Source organism: Rhipicephalus sanguineus, chromosome 2 (genome assembly GCF_013339695.2).
Source record: "Rhipicephalus sanguineus isolate Rsan-2018 chromosome 2, BIME_Rsan_1.4, whole genome shotgun sequence".
NCBI classification, from domain to species: domain Eukaryota; kingdom Metazoa; phylum Arthropoda; class Arachnida; order Ixodida; family Ixodidae; genus Rhipicephalus; species Rhipicephalus sanguineus.
The window spans coordinates 147,394,708-147,409,494 of NC_051177.1; the positions used below are offsets into that span (position 1 = coordinate 147,394,708).

The 14,787-nt window shown below is 42.1% G+C and overlaps 1 protein-coding gene across 5 annotated transcripts in view; it reads left to right on the forward strand.

The window, feature by feature from the left end:
- LOC119383784 (transmembrane and coiled-coil domains protein 2) overlaps positions 1-14,787 on the forward strand; it is a 67,230-nt gene that overhangs the window by 8,020 nt on the left and 44,423 nt on the right. For 2 of the 5 annotated variants that reach the window (XM_037652083.2, XM_037652085.2), the window contains exons 2-3: positions 649-686; positions 3,741-3,923. In XM_037652083.2, the coding sequence (XP_037508011.1) occupies positions 649-686; positions 3,741-3,923 (221 nt within the window). Of the gene's footprint in view, positions 1-648; positions 687-3,740; positions 3,924-5,071; positions 5,162-14,787 lie in introns of those variants that run through there. The other 3 variants (XM_037652086.1, XM_037652084.2, XM_037652087.2) reach the window with 2 other exon arrangements.

Here is a 14,787-nt window from a genome sequence, read left to right on the forward strand (position 1 = left end):
TTAGCAAGCGGTCTATTTTAGTGCACCTAGGTCCCTCTCCCCCACTCTCAGTGTAGGGAGGGTGTGAACTTGGTGTGCAGCACACGGAGATCGAAACACCAAATCGTTTTTTTTTTTTTTAGTATAGTGACTGCTGTGAGCAATTGCAGGTGATAACCGCGTCACGTCACTGCAAATCTGGTCGCTAAAAATAATGTTTGCTCTGAAACAAGTGTTTGAGTCAAAATTACGCCGATATGACGTGAACTGTAAATGCTGGCAACGAAAGTATGTGCGTTACTTAGCCCTAAATTCTCGCATTTCAATCCGTGAGTACTGTGCATAAAGACACTGCTAAGGAAAGCAGATGCTGCTCTGAATAAGCAGTCTCTTTTTTGAAACGTTGGCTCAGATAGCATTCCTTTTCCAACGATCCTTCATCGCTTCAATCCTCCGTCTTCTCATGCAAGTCTGTCTTGTTTGGGTGCCATATTTCAGTGTCTTTCATCTGCTTTTTGTTAGTCTGTCATACGTCACTCTTTTGTTTTTTCTTCAACAGTGTGTTGGAGGAGATACAGTAAATGTGGGGGAAATTCAGTTGACTACTAGGATTCGCACATGACGAATATATGTGACATGACTCACTGTTGACCATATTGAAACTTGCAGGATTCGAACCCTTAAGAGATGAGAGAAATAACGAGACTGTAAGTTCATTTTTTTCACACCATTCATTTTGATATGCTAAGACTTTTTCGATCTGGTCATTACATTGTCAGAAACAGTGTGGGGCATCCTGCCATCCACAAACCGGCAATATGAAGTCTCTTTACACACTTATAAACTTCCTGATGCACTTCTGTTTTGAAATTGTATTTCTTACACTGTAACTAGAACGTTTGTGTAGCACTGTTTAATTGCAAAGCCATAATCTAGTTTCGGGTCTTATGGAGAATACACTTTAGGCAGTCATTTGCACGTGCAACATAAAGCACTTCGAAAACATAAAATATACGCACACAGTTCAGATAATATAGCAGATTCAACGTTGTAGAGTTACATTCAGCCATCAAGTTCAGGAAAGCGCTATTCTATGGTCACTAGTCTCATTTTGTTTTAGCGTCTTGTGCTGGAACAAATAGACCAAGTTGTAAGAGAGTTTTAATTGAAAACGGAGTGGATATACACGCTTTCACGCTCGCAAATAAAAAAAAAAGCAATCCTTAACCATAAACATTATTTTGTGTGACAGTCCAATGCGGTGCATTTCCTTAGAGCTCTCCTTTCCCTCTCTGCCTTGTTATGTGAAAAATGTCAGTGTTTACTGTTTTCACTTTGTTTTTATATTTAGTTATAGATCAGAATGAGCTGATTTATGTCAGTAAAATGATGCTAATTGCAAGGGATATATGTACAGAAGGAAGTCACATAGTTATAAACTGAATTAAGACCTCGGAGATTTTTTAAAAATGTTTTTGCAACAGAATTCTTACATAATTCTGCTTTTTGTGCATAAGTCTCCTCCTGCTTTGACTTTGTCAGCAGTATGCAGTACTGTGTAACTAATATATTCAAATATTATCAATCAAAATAAGCCCCCAATGTTTTTTGCTTAACAGTTTATCTGTCACTTGTAAGCATAAACATAATGACGCAGTTATATGAAAAAAATTTTTGCAGACTTTTGTCCCATTCACATGGGAAGGTAAGGGAACACATGGCGAAAAATGCGAAAGTAGCAGGAAAAATATAGGCAATAAAAGACAGCAATGCAATCAAGAAATTACCAAAGAAAAGCAAAGCAATTGAGACAAAGCGTAGAAGTAGTGCACAACTGTAAAAAAAAGCAAATGAAATAGGGCGAGTAGAACAGAATGAAAGTATAGTTGAGATACATAAGACGAAATACTTCAGAGATTTTTTTTATATGAGTAAGAGTTAGTTGGTCATCTGAATAGGTTGTTTAACATCCTTGTTTTTTTCTGCATGGAAGATAATGCCAGTGAAATCAAAGAACGAGCTTTTGAGTCAGTCGTTACGACCTGTGCACAATATGAAATCACAGGGATTTTGATGGAAGTCTGACATTTGAAGAGCACAAGAGTAAGGGTGCCAAGGCGGATGCGTGAAGTATCAAAGAATAACGGAGGTAATCACTTCATCAGAGAAATATTTCAAGCCATTTCAGTTAGTGTTCTGTCCAGTCAGGCTGATTCGACTGGGTACATAATGAAAGAGTGCGAAGAGGCAAGAGTCATACCAGTAGTGAAGTGATGATTCACCCTTGCGCTGTCAGGTGTTTCTGGCCGTGACGCACCCCCATTGTCGGCTTGGTTTCGGGAATATCAGGGAAGCTTGAAACGCAGAGAAATGGCATGTTGTGAAGTTATAATGACAGATAGGGGTGGAATAACAATTACAACCACCCTGTTCGCTGCTTATAGAAGCAAGCGAGGCCGCAGCATGAGAGTGAAAGCAACGATGGAGTCGTGTTTCGGTCTGTTAGAGAGGCAAATGTGCGCACCTCTGAACTTTACGCCCCATAGCAGACACGCTAACCAAGTGCAAAAGAAGAAAAACATACTGGAAACCCAAGGCAATGGCAAAACAAATCCTGTAACCGTAATTGTATACGCGCCGCGTGGTCGCTTATCACGAGAGAGTAGCGCGCGTAGAGGCGACCATGCCCCCACCCTCTTTCCTCTACAAAGAAGGGTGGGCACAGTTAATCCGTACTCTTCAATATACGTACCAACACATCGAGGGGCGAAAATACATACTTCCAGAAAGATTCAACAGATGGTGCAACCAGTAGATTCACGCTAAATCATGCCTTAGGTGCGAATTTCTGAACGCGCAATGGAGCAAATACCGTAATGTCAGTGACACTGCGAGGAGGGGGGGGGCGCAAAAACGTACAGGTACGTCAGTGACAGCGAAAGGGTTAAAGACCCGGCTGGAAAGCGAAAATGTGTCCAACTGAAGAGGAAGGTGGCTGACAATGATATAGGAGATATAATTATTACGGCTACTAGCTTGTTTCGCCTGTAGTACCATCATGCACCACAAGGCAAACAATTGCGGCTGTTTCTAGAGAACATGCAGCACATCGAAGCTCTTGCTGCATGTAACAGAATTGTCATTTGAAAGTTGCAAATTGATTTCATTGGTTATGTAAGAGTGTTAATTGTAATTAAGTCGTGTAGCAACACATTGTTGGGACTTATTTGTTGGAGTAGGCAGGAAAGTCTACAGAAAATTTCTGGGGCATTTACCTGCCTTTACCTGCTGTGGCAGCATAAAGGCTAGGGTGTTGCACTGCTAAGCTGGAGGATGCGGGTTCAATTCCTGGCCATGGCAGCAGCATTTTTATGGGGACAAAATGCAAGGGCAACCACATACCCACATTTAGATGCATGTTAAAGAACCCTGGGTAGTCAAAATTAATCCGAATTCTCTCTTCCTCGCATGCCTCATAATTGTGCTTTTGGCATGTAAAACAGAAATTAATCAATTTTTTAAAATTCCGGGCATTTGCTTTTGAGCGGTCTTTTTTTTCATCATCACCACCCTTCTATTCAGCCCCCATTAAGTGTCTCTCAGTAATGTCTCATTGCCCATTATTTGACCACTGGATGACCCAACCTTTTGGATGTGAAGCTACATTATGCCTCTGTGGCACTGCGAGGGGTGATGTGACTGACACCACATGTTTGACACCACATGTGGCGGCCCTCCCCATTCCTCTTGTTTGTGTGCAGGCCCCTGAGGCACCCGGCATGAAACGCAAGAAGAGCCCGCAGCCGGGCCACCGGGTGCTGGTGCCCACTGCTGACAGCCCCGGGCCCCTGTCGCCCCTGCAGCACGGCCCACCGCCGATGCGTGCGCGGGGCTCCTCTGCGGGCTCCCTTGACGACGACATGGTGGCCGACAACACAACGCTGGTACGTGGGGCGGGCCTCCTTGCTTCCGAGAGACCCTCTTCCCGACTCACACCCGCTCTTCTCTTGATTGCATGTCTGCTTCAACTAATGGTGGCACCAGTTGTGGTTCATGTCACAGCATCTGGTCAGCTTCACGTGCTGGGCGTTGCCTTCCTTTGTGGGGGAAATGCAAAAACACTCATTTACTTAGATATAGGGTGCACATTAAAGAACCACAGGTGGTCAAAATTAATACGGAGTCCTCCTCCTATGGCATGCCTCACTATCATGTCTTGGTGTTGGAAACCCAAACCCCAAAGTTTACATTGAATTTTTAACTAGAATGTGCTCTGTGCAAGATTCATACGATGTGTCAATGCTCAATACATACAGTAAGCTTATGAATGACTACATTGCTGCAATCAGCCTGTTTAACAACGCATAAGCAGTGCCCAGATGTCTTGTGGCAGAGCTGACATTGGGCGCAATGTTAGGGCTAGCTGTCGCATTGGTTGCTGCCAGAGTGGGAGAACAGGTCATATAAGTACGGAGTGAAGTAATAAAGCAGTTGAAGTGCTTAATTAACAGCCAGTCGAGGTGATTTCATTCTGCGATAAGTAAGTGTTCAGATTTTTTGTGGCACAATAGGTTAAATGTGGCAGGTTCTTAATCAGCTTAGTTTAGCATAGCAAGGGAAAGCTTAGATCATTCTGTTTAGCACACAGTAGGTACATTACCCAATTTGGACCAATGTAACTTGGCAATAAAAGAGTGCTAATTAGTATAGATCAATGAACTGTAGCATCAATATTGGGGTTCAATTGTGGTTACAACTCATACTTTGTTGGTAACAACTTTATTGTGGTAACAAGCTTTAATCATAGAACCTCAAAATTAAATTTTTATAGATCAGTTTTGGTTAGCTCAGGTAAGTTTTGCTTAATATGAAAAGTGAGAACATAAATTACTAAAAAAAATGAAAAGAACAGTAGTGTGCTTTGCTCTGCATTTGCATTATGTCATCGCACAGCCGAGTTTGCTTGTTAGCAATGCACTCAAGTTGTTTCGTCATGTCGTTCTGCCTGTGTCGTAAGGAGATGGTAACGTCCAACGCTTTCATTTCATCACTCCAAATTGTTGTCTGGCGCGCCTTGTCTCTCTTCTTCTAGCCAGTGGTCCGCTCTCGCCACCTCCGACGAGAGCTTTGAAGGCAAGCTGAGCCTGAAGCCGGTCGAGTCGTTCTTGGCATTGGACAGATGGTAGGCTGTGCGTGTGAATGGGTAGCGAGCAAAGTTATTTTTTTTTTTCCCTCGTACTTAACACGTAGCAGCAGCAGGCACTTGGGGCATGCCAAATTTTCATTTGCTTGTCCTTTCTTCATTAATTTTTTTTTGTTGCTTCTAGATCAAGCACAGAATTTCTGGTCGTATCTGGCTTTGGTTTGACATTTTTTTTTTTATCGGCGCACCAGCAGTGCAAATGGCATTAGTTGCATGAAAGAGACTGTTTCCGAAGTAACCTTTCGAGTGCACCAAAGAATGCAGGACGTAAGGGGACGACAGACACAATGCTCATTCCTTTCCGTCCTGTGCTCTTTTAACCACAAGAAAAGTTACTAGTGGAGTAACTACACTCCTAAGCGTATGATCTTTCGAGTTGTTCACGATGTCACGACTTTGTAGGAGCACGCTTCTTGGGCTTAGTTTCTTAGTTATATTATTGACCTGCGAGTAACTCTTTACTCCTTTACCTTCAGTGCAGTATGGGCAGGGTTAAAAAAATTAGGAAGTGTTGAGTACTGCTCTCTGTACTTGGCATTCCACACAAGAATAACGAAGGATGTGGGAAACCACTGCTAGTTGAGTAGGTGTTACACCATGTTTCTAAGCATCATTTGCCGGCTTTGTCAATGTAAATATGAGTGGATGGTGTCTGCAGCAGGTTGCCACTCGACTTTGATTCCACTGTGACTGAGCAATGGTGCCATCCGTCATGGCAACAGTGGATGCCTTGTTTGTACTGAGGATACGTCTCGTCGCTCCTGCATTCCGTTGTAGTATAATTGATAAATAGCAGCAGACAACTGTCCGCACGAGTTCGTTGTTGATGAAACTGACGATTATACTGCCTGCAGACATGGTATTAGTACACTGAAGCCACCGTGAAATGCTACCTCTATGCAAAAATTTGAACGCAAAACGAACCAGCAATATGGCAGTTAACATATAGCTTCAGCTGCTATAAAATAGAAGAGGGACTGAGATCTCGTGAAGACAAAGAAGAGGGAGCAGATGACTCCATTTAGCGAGATTGTAGGGTGCCCGCTGAATTCGTACAAATACTCGGATCGGATGCCTATAAGAATATTGTCTAACCAATTGCTGCGCTCCATTTCATCGTACGCAAGCAATGCTACAAAGGCTTGAGGGGCTTTATTTCATTTTTTGTATTCGTCCTTGGAAATCCTTGAAGATTCTGGAATGCAGCAAAAAAAAAAGTTTGAGTGCCCTCTAAACTCTTCAAAAGTGAATGCGCTCCTTTGAATTCCTTGAAAAGCAGTGTTCGCCTGTTCGTGTGCAACCGCATGCAATTGGGAGTTGGTGGGGCGCAAATCAATAGTGAGAAGCAGAAAGTGTGCTGATGAGGTGACCTGTGTTGGTGGTATTTTAGGCCAATCAGCGAAGGTGTAGCAGCGCTCTTGAACAATCAGAACTGACAGGAAGGTGAATTTGACAGGGATCAGAATACTGTCCCTTACCTGTGCACTTGGCTTATTGGCAAGCAAGAACTGGACGAGGTAAAGCTTGCCGAGTGCTGGGTGGCATTCAACATTATGTTATCAACATATCTTTGTTGGCATTCCTTTTGAATTATAGCCCTGGAAGGAGTACGGCTGTCCTTATTTTAAAATATTTCTTATTTTTAATTGGCTTACCTGTGGTGCTGTAAACAACGGGGGTCGGCTGCTTAATTGCCAAATTGTAAAGGAGATGAAGATTTTAATGTGGCAGGCATCGCACTGATGCAGTGAGTGTTTTGCGAAAAAGGATGAAGGAATATCTACAAAGAAATAACGAGGAGTGGGCATGTTTTGAAGTTTGAAATACTACTAGAAAAGTCCAAACTCCAGAAAACATTCAACTGTCTGAGAGAATTGGCCGACAAATTTATGTGAAGATGCCGAAGCGAAAGATGACACAACTCTTATTAGACGAGGCAGGCAGTTTGTCGAGGACAGTCATAGAAAGAGGAGGCATAGGCAGTGGCTTGAAAAAAGAGGTATCACAGCTACGAAGAACGAAATTTGAAGATTCATAAAATACTTATAAAATGCTTGAATAAGTCAGCCCTTCTTGATTTTGCTCTTCAGAATATACTTGAAATACTTGCATTGGCATTGAATCTTTAATCAAATATTCTGCACAAACCCTGTTATGTCCGAGAATCAGTGCCTCGTATGCACAAAAAAATCTATTGGCATGTATCATAAGTTGACGCACACAAAATTTCATACTTTTATGTCTCAGAATATGGCTATTTACTGCATTGTAGACATTTAAGTTCAGACTATGAAATGATGGAAGTTACTCATATCTGCAACAAGCAAGCACAGCACACATCTTGCAGTTACAACAGAAATTTTGTACGCATTGTGAATTCGTCGAGCGAAAAAAATAAAACAGTACAGGAAAGAAATGCTGTGGACCGGACAGGCGCTCACTTACAACTGGTGTTTACTGAAAAATTTCTAAGGGAGCAGAGTGTGATGTCATAGACAAAGTATTAATGAGAACTAACAGACAGTAATGCCAAGGAAAGTATAGGGGGTGTTATTTGTAATAATTGCGATATAAATGTGAAGAAAGTAAAGTGGGCGAAAAGATAACTTGCCGCCGACAGGGACCGAACCTGCGACCTTCGAATAACGCATCCGATGCTCTACCACTGAGCTGCGGCGGCAGGTTCGGTCCCTGCCGGCGGCAAGTCATCTTTTCGTCCCCTTCACTTTCTTCACATTTATATCCAAAATAACAAATAACACCCCCTATACTTTCCTTGGCATTATTGTCTGTTAGTTCTCATTAATATTTTGTCTAACAAAAAAAAAAAAAAACCGAGCCCTTAAAAGTCATACTTTCCGTCGTAGACAAAGGTCACACGTAAAAAGACAGTTTCGGAGATACTGACACCTAGCAAAATAGCACAGTTCTTTATCTATCAGTGCAACCTGCACTGATAGATAAAGAACTCACGCACATGCCTGATAGTCCTGTCCACAATGTTGTCTTCCTATACTATTTTTTTCACTCACCGACTTCACAGTGATGCACCAACCAGCCCAACAGTCAAGGCTTCTGAATCGTAGTACATATGTTGCATACTGGAAGGAATAATGTGTCCATTAATGCACTGTTTGATGTAACAACGCATTTAAGAGTCTTAGGTGCAGTATACAAAGTATAGTTGTTTTGCAGAAGAGAGAGAGAGAAATAGATGGAAAGGAAACACAGGGAGGATATGTTTTGCAGAAATGCACCACAAAACTCACAAGGTGAGATTTCTGCAGTGGCACTACTTGCCTAGCCTCCGCAGTGTTGCCTACTCATTTATGCATATTTCTGATGTTTGCTGCAGGACACATTAAAGCTGTGATAGTATGGTGGCGCAACAATTTGCAATGTCTGTGATTAGCAGTTCAGTTTCGTGGCGAGCTAGTTTTGTGTCGCTCTGCACGAATTGCTTGACAGCACATCATGTGAAAGAGTAATGATGGCTTGACACTGCAGTGCAGCTCTCTGCAATTAATCTATGTGTTCTGTGTCCATTTGTGAAGCATGCTCATTAAGCAAGTGTCATAGACAAATTAAACAGAGATGGGACAAAAGTAGTGGGAACAGGACGGTGGGAAAACTGTGACTGATGTCAGTGAAACAGTTCTGCAGCTAATTTGAACTTTGTTGTGCACTAGGTGGCTGTTTCTGCATGAAAGTGTTTATTACTGAACACAAAGCGCATGATCTTATCTGGAGCCCTCCAGGGTGTTGAAATCTGTGCTATGTTGCATTCGTAAAGATTTTAACTCTGTTGAATACATTTACGTAACACATATTGTTTTTTTATTTCCAAGGGTTGTAATTGAAGGTGTCAGTTGGCACAGGTAGTCAAACAGAGATGGCTTGTGTGTACAAAAAAAAAAAAAAAGATACTAAATGTGAGACAGTTTCAGCAGTAAACTTCTTTCAGTGGAAACATTCGACTAAAGTTTTATTATTAGTTTTTTTTAAATTGCTGCCGCATGCTGCCCTTAGAGGTCTGCCTGGCCTATCCTAAGCAATCTAAATGTTTAGAGCTTGTTTTCGAAAGTGGGCTGTTATGATAAGCTAGCCCAAAGCTGTCACAGTCCCTTGGTTCTCACGTAGCCTGGCTTTTGGGGAATGATTGACAGAACAGCTGGGAATGCCTCGTAGCTGGTCACTGCTAGAACTAGCAACAAAAATGTGGAGCGTTTAGTTGCGGATTAGTGGCTGCAAGTGTGTGGTTGGCTTTCTGCCGTTGCTCTCACGTGCATCATGGAAGCACGACAGATTTATTTGGTAAGCTTGAATAATATCTTCAGAGCTGCACTTTGTTTTTATATTTTGAGCTAGCTTTAAACCTCAGGTTAGCAAGGAGTTGGTTCTCGAGTCTTGTAATGTTGTGAAAGTATTTGACCCATGGGCATTAGTGTGTAAGCTGGGCTTCTTTTATCCTCAAAGTGTAGCATACTTTCCAAACTTTGATTACATTTGACACTTATTTGCTCGACATCAGATAATTGCACTCTGCTTGATTTGGTTGTGTTAGAGTATGTGTATGTTTCTGTGGAAAAAAAAGCAAGAATTTAAAATAAACTTCACAGGCCACCATCATATTTCCTGTCATTACTTCAATACCTATTCTGTATTTCACAGGAGTGATTGACCGAATTTAGCCCGGTGCAGGATTTTTTAAGCGTCCTTTAAATAAAAGCTAGGTAAAACAATAATCAGTTTAGATTTCTTCATTGTTTAAATTGTTCTTTGAGCACTTTATTGTCATTAATTACGACATTACGCCTTCTTTATTAAAATAGAAAATGAAGGTCAAAGTTTCATTTTTCAAGTTCCCGCCAAAGTCTGCATTTGCATTTTGCCCACAATGGCTTAACAAAATTTCCCGAAACATTGGCAAGTTATGTCTCTGGTTTTCTTAAAGGACAATGTACTATGTTTTTACCTATTAAAAACTGACGTAGGCCCTCTGGCACAGCCAGAAAAGGTTTTTTTTTTGTGGGGGGGGAGGTACGACCTTCATTTATGTATGTTTGTGCATGTGTTTGTGTGTGCACACACATATAGACGCATACAAAATGAAAAAAATTCGGAGGGGGAGAGTGGGGGGGGGGGGTAGATGCCAAACATGTCTATCTACTTGGTTAAGGGACTTGACTTGCTGGAAATGGTGCCGAGCATGGTTGGGTGGGGGGTGCAGTGCCACAAGGTTTGCTGCACCATGTTCCTGTTATGTCATAGATCTTGAGATTGCCTGCTTAAAATTAGTTCAGTCATTCTCACCTTGTAGGGGCTGTCTCTTTTGATTTCAGAAGATTAGCTACATGAAACCTAACATGCCATCTCTCAAAAACATTGTTTCGTGAAATTGGCCCAAATCACTACGAATAGCAGGACAATTGCGATTACTATATGGAAACGTTGTTGCATCGTATCACTTGCATCAGTTGCATGACTGACAAAAAGAAAAAGAATGTACTCTAATGTCTCCTATTTATAATCAAACCTTTATGACCACCCAAGTAATCCACCAATACATTTTCATTGAGGTCTATATTGGTTTTTTGTTTTGGCTTAGTGTTTCCTTACAGGCTTAAAACCGCATTGAATAGCACTGGGAAAGGGTCAGCTTTGTTCTTTTTACTCCTCTACCTCCTCCCTCGATATTTCCTCACATGTTTGAGATGGTCCTTAACCCTTACCAGATTCTTCTAGTCGCAGTCACTGTGATATGTAATCTGCCCTACATTCAGGTCACTATTGGGCATGGGCTTTACACTTCAGATAGCTTTAGTCTCGTTAACGAGGTTGTCAAGAGTTCAGGCACAACATTTCATTTGCAGGTGTGTCACCTCCATCAGTCCTGACATGTATGACTTGACATGTAGAGCCAGCTTGTTTATTTTTTTTTTCTTCCCTTCTGGGAGCAATGCCTCGACTAAAATCATAAAGCCTAAGCTAGATTGGTCTTCTTTGCCTTCTCTTTCTCTTGTGCACATGCAAGCATCTGTGATTACTTTGATTGTTTTGTAAGGTGAAAATTTGGGATGATTGCATAGCTTGCAGTCGCAATTTCAATTCCGCTTGGTGTCTCAGATTAGGAGACAGTGGATCAAGTAAGCAGGAGCCATTGCTGCAAGCGTCTCAAGCTGCATTGTTCAACAGAAGCTCTAACGCATTGTGGTTATCTTTGTGCTAAAAGTGGCCAAGCGGCTTACGTGATAAGCACACGTACCATACGGTACACTGTTGTACGGAACATGCCGCGAGTATTCTGTCATCGATTATCACTGGGATATGGTATAGGCCCACATATACAAACTTCTTGCTTATAAATGTATGTCTGGTTCATTATGTCTTTTCATTTATTTTACACTCAGCGATGTACAGGCATCGCAGAAAGGAGTGGAAAAAAAAATATAAAAAGAGCAAGGCTAATTATGCAGCTCTTAAAATCACAGGCAGCAGGCTTGAATGTGTCGTAATCCGTGATGCCTGCTGACAACAGAGATGGGAAGGTGATTTGGGTTGTGACTCGTTTTGGGAATGAAGACATAAAAGTGCATGTTGCTTTTACACCGTCGCACTACAACCCTTATCTGATGTTTGTTTGTTTGTTTGTGGAGAGCTCTGATAGAATTTGGGCTCTCTCCAAACCAACGTCGTATGAAAGTTGGGGGTCCCTAACTGCGAGAGCAACACAGGATGAGTGTGAGATGACAAGTGGCTGGGAGGTAACCTATTTCTGGTAACATATTTATTTATATTAGCGAAACATATTTTATGGAACGGTCAAAGGTGCTGCAGTCATATGATAAATCATGGTGGCATTTTGACTCATCGGAGTGAAGCGACTCCCTCTATGCAGAGATGTTCATGGGTACTCCACGTAAAATTGTTCGGTAAGCTAGTAGCACTAAATGTCCTTGTTGCATATACATGTACAGAACTCGTGGATTCAGACGCGGCATGAAATTTTTGTTATTACGACTGGTATGCGCAATTGCTCGAGATAACCACGTCATGGTGCGACGAATCTGGTCTCTAAAGATAATGTTGGCTCTGATCTACGTGTTCGAGTCGAAACTACACCGATACGACCCGAACTGAAGTTGGTGGAAATGAAAGTATGTGCGTTACTTAGCCCTAAATTGTCCTGTTTCACTGCGCAAGTACTGTACATAACCAGGGCTGGGCAAAGATACTTTGAAATTGTATCGCGATACGATACAAGATACTCAGACGAGAAGTATTTGGGATACAGATACAAGATACTGCAACACTGATTGTATCCGATACGATACATTCCAATTGTATCTTAAGATACTTCGATACATTCTCAAATTTGTTGATATATATGTATATATATACAATGCAGCATTAAACGCCTATGCACACAATTGTTCGCTTGAAAAGTGCGACCAATTGTGCTTCATTTGAATGAAAACTCTCTTAGTGTATCAAAAGCTTTGTAATTATTGAAGGTATGTCAGTTTCATTCCGAAACAACTTATTGGTGTTGTTTTAGCCGCTTAACATGACAGCTCTTTATACATTTCGCTGATAGCGGTTCTTGCTTGTAGCTTTTGTAACTGATGGGAGCTAGTCGCTGCTCTGCTTGCTGACCAGAAAGCGGGTTGCCAAGTAGCCATATGAACTTCTATAAGAAGCCCCCGCACGATGGTGCAAATACCGCTGTGGAGTTCTACCTTGCCGGTAAACATATTACAGTTTTCGCAATAACGGATCATCGGACAGGTGTACGTCACCACGAACATGTGCAACCCAGAAACGTTTCAGACGCATTGTACAGTTGCGCAAAGCGCTGCAGGACACCGCCGCTATTCGCATTATTGACACTTATACATCCGATTACCTGGCGATTAGCAACAGTAAAAGGATTCAGGGAAGCCTAAACAACGAAAACAAATATATCTAAGTAAAATAGAAAAGTGGTTCCGGATCAAACACAGCGAATAAGTAGAGAAACACAATACAGGAGATACCCCTAAGAGCTAATAGTTGTTGCGTTTTACGTCGAAAAACCACGATATGATTATGAGAGACGCTGTATGGAGGGCTCCGGAAATGTTGACCACCTGGGGTTCTAAAACCTACATATAAGCACACGGGCCTCTACCATTTTCCCTCCATCGAAATCCGGCTACCGTGACCTTCGGGACAGCAGTCAAGCGCCATAAGCACTGGACCATCGCGGCGGGTAACCCCTAATAGCTACGATAATTAAATTCAGTGCCTATGGAAAATGGCGCAAAACGACTCTTTGGGACGCTCATGAGAAAAACGGAGCATATGGCATAACAGTGTTTCTCGCATATATTTGCCAACGTATTTAAGATGGCTTCTAATAATTTACGTTATTGTAATGCAAACTCAAATTTCCTAATTTAGTTAGCAATAAGCAGAGTTATCGTTACTGTATACTCCAGGCGCGCCCACATTATTATATATTTGTTCTCAACATCACCTTTAGATAACAGTAAATTCAAGTGGAATATAAGTATATAAACTTATATTCCACTTGAAGAAGAACAGCGGCAGAAATGACGCAGACAGTTAAAACTAGGAATAAAGCAGAGAGCTTACATTGGCAGCACGCGTTAAAGGCATATTGCAGTAAGCAGACCGGCAGAAAAAAAAAAAACATTATAGAGACGTAGGTAATGTACGGGATAGAAAAGAAGGACAGCTAAGAAATAACTTCTGCTAACAATGAAATTATGATTTTAAAAACTCTTTGAATAAAAGAAAAACAGACGTAAGCCAAGATAGCGCCTGTTAGGTGAATGCTTGTTCTGTTAAATCCAGGATCGCTACCGTTGGTGCTAAGCTGTTGCAACTGCTGGACACAATCACTCCAGTTCTCGCAAGCCTTCAGAAGTCTGTTGCTTGAGAACACTAGCAGCACCACCATGACTTCACCGTCGACAAGATTTTGGTTGCATATGACCACACATACAAGTTACATAAAGCAACGAATGCGCTGCTCTAGTTTCAGCCACGGGACTGACTCACCACCTGTGATGTCAAGCGCAGAACTACCGTTACGTCGACGGCAACAGTGACTTTTCTCTCCCCCTCTCTCTAAGTTTTATTCCCCCTCCCCCTTTCCCCAGTGCAGGGTAGCCTACCGGGCTCAGCCCTGGTTAACCTCCCTGCCTTTCTTTCATCCTTATTCTCTCTCTCTCTCTCTCTCTCTCTACATTCACGAGATCCTTCAAATCGCCTAAGTGTGAAAGCCACGAGAGGCAAAGCAACCCACCATTTTTGCATTCTTCAGACTTCGTAACGAAGGCTCACACAAGAGGAACTTCGATAATGACATTACAGTGGCATCAGCATGTGTGCGAATGACGCCGCACGCATTGAAAGACGCGGCACAGGAGAGTGGCTAAGTGCCAAGTGTCATGGAACTGACAAAACTAAAAAAAAAACGATTAAACAAAAGTTCGGCTGGGCGCAGACGTTCGCGCGCTTGTCTGTCGAGACGACGCGAGCGCCACCTCGTAACTCTGCTCAACCAATATATAGGGACGCTCAGAGCTTATCGCCTA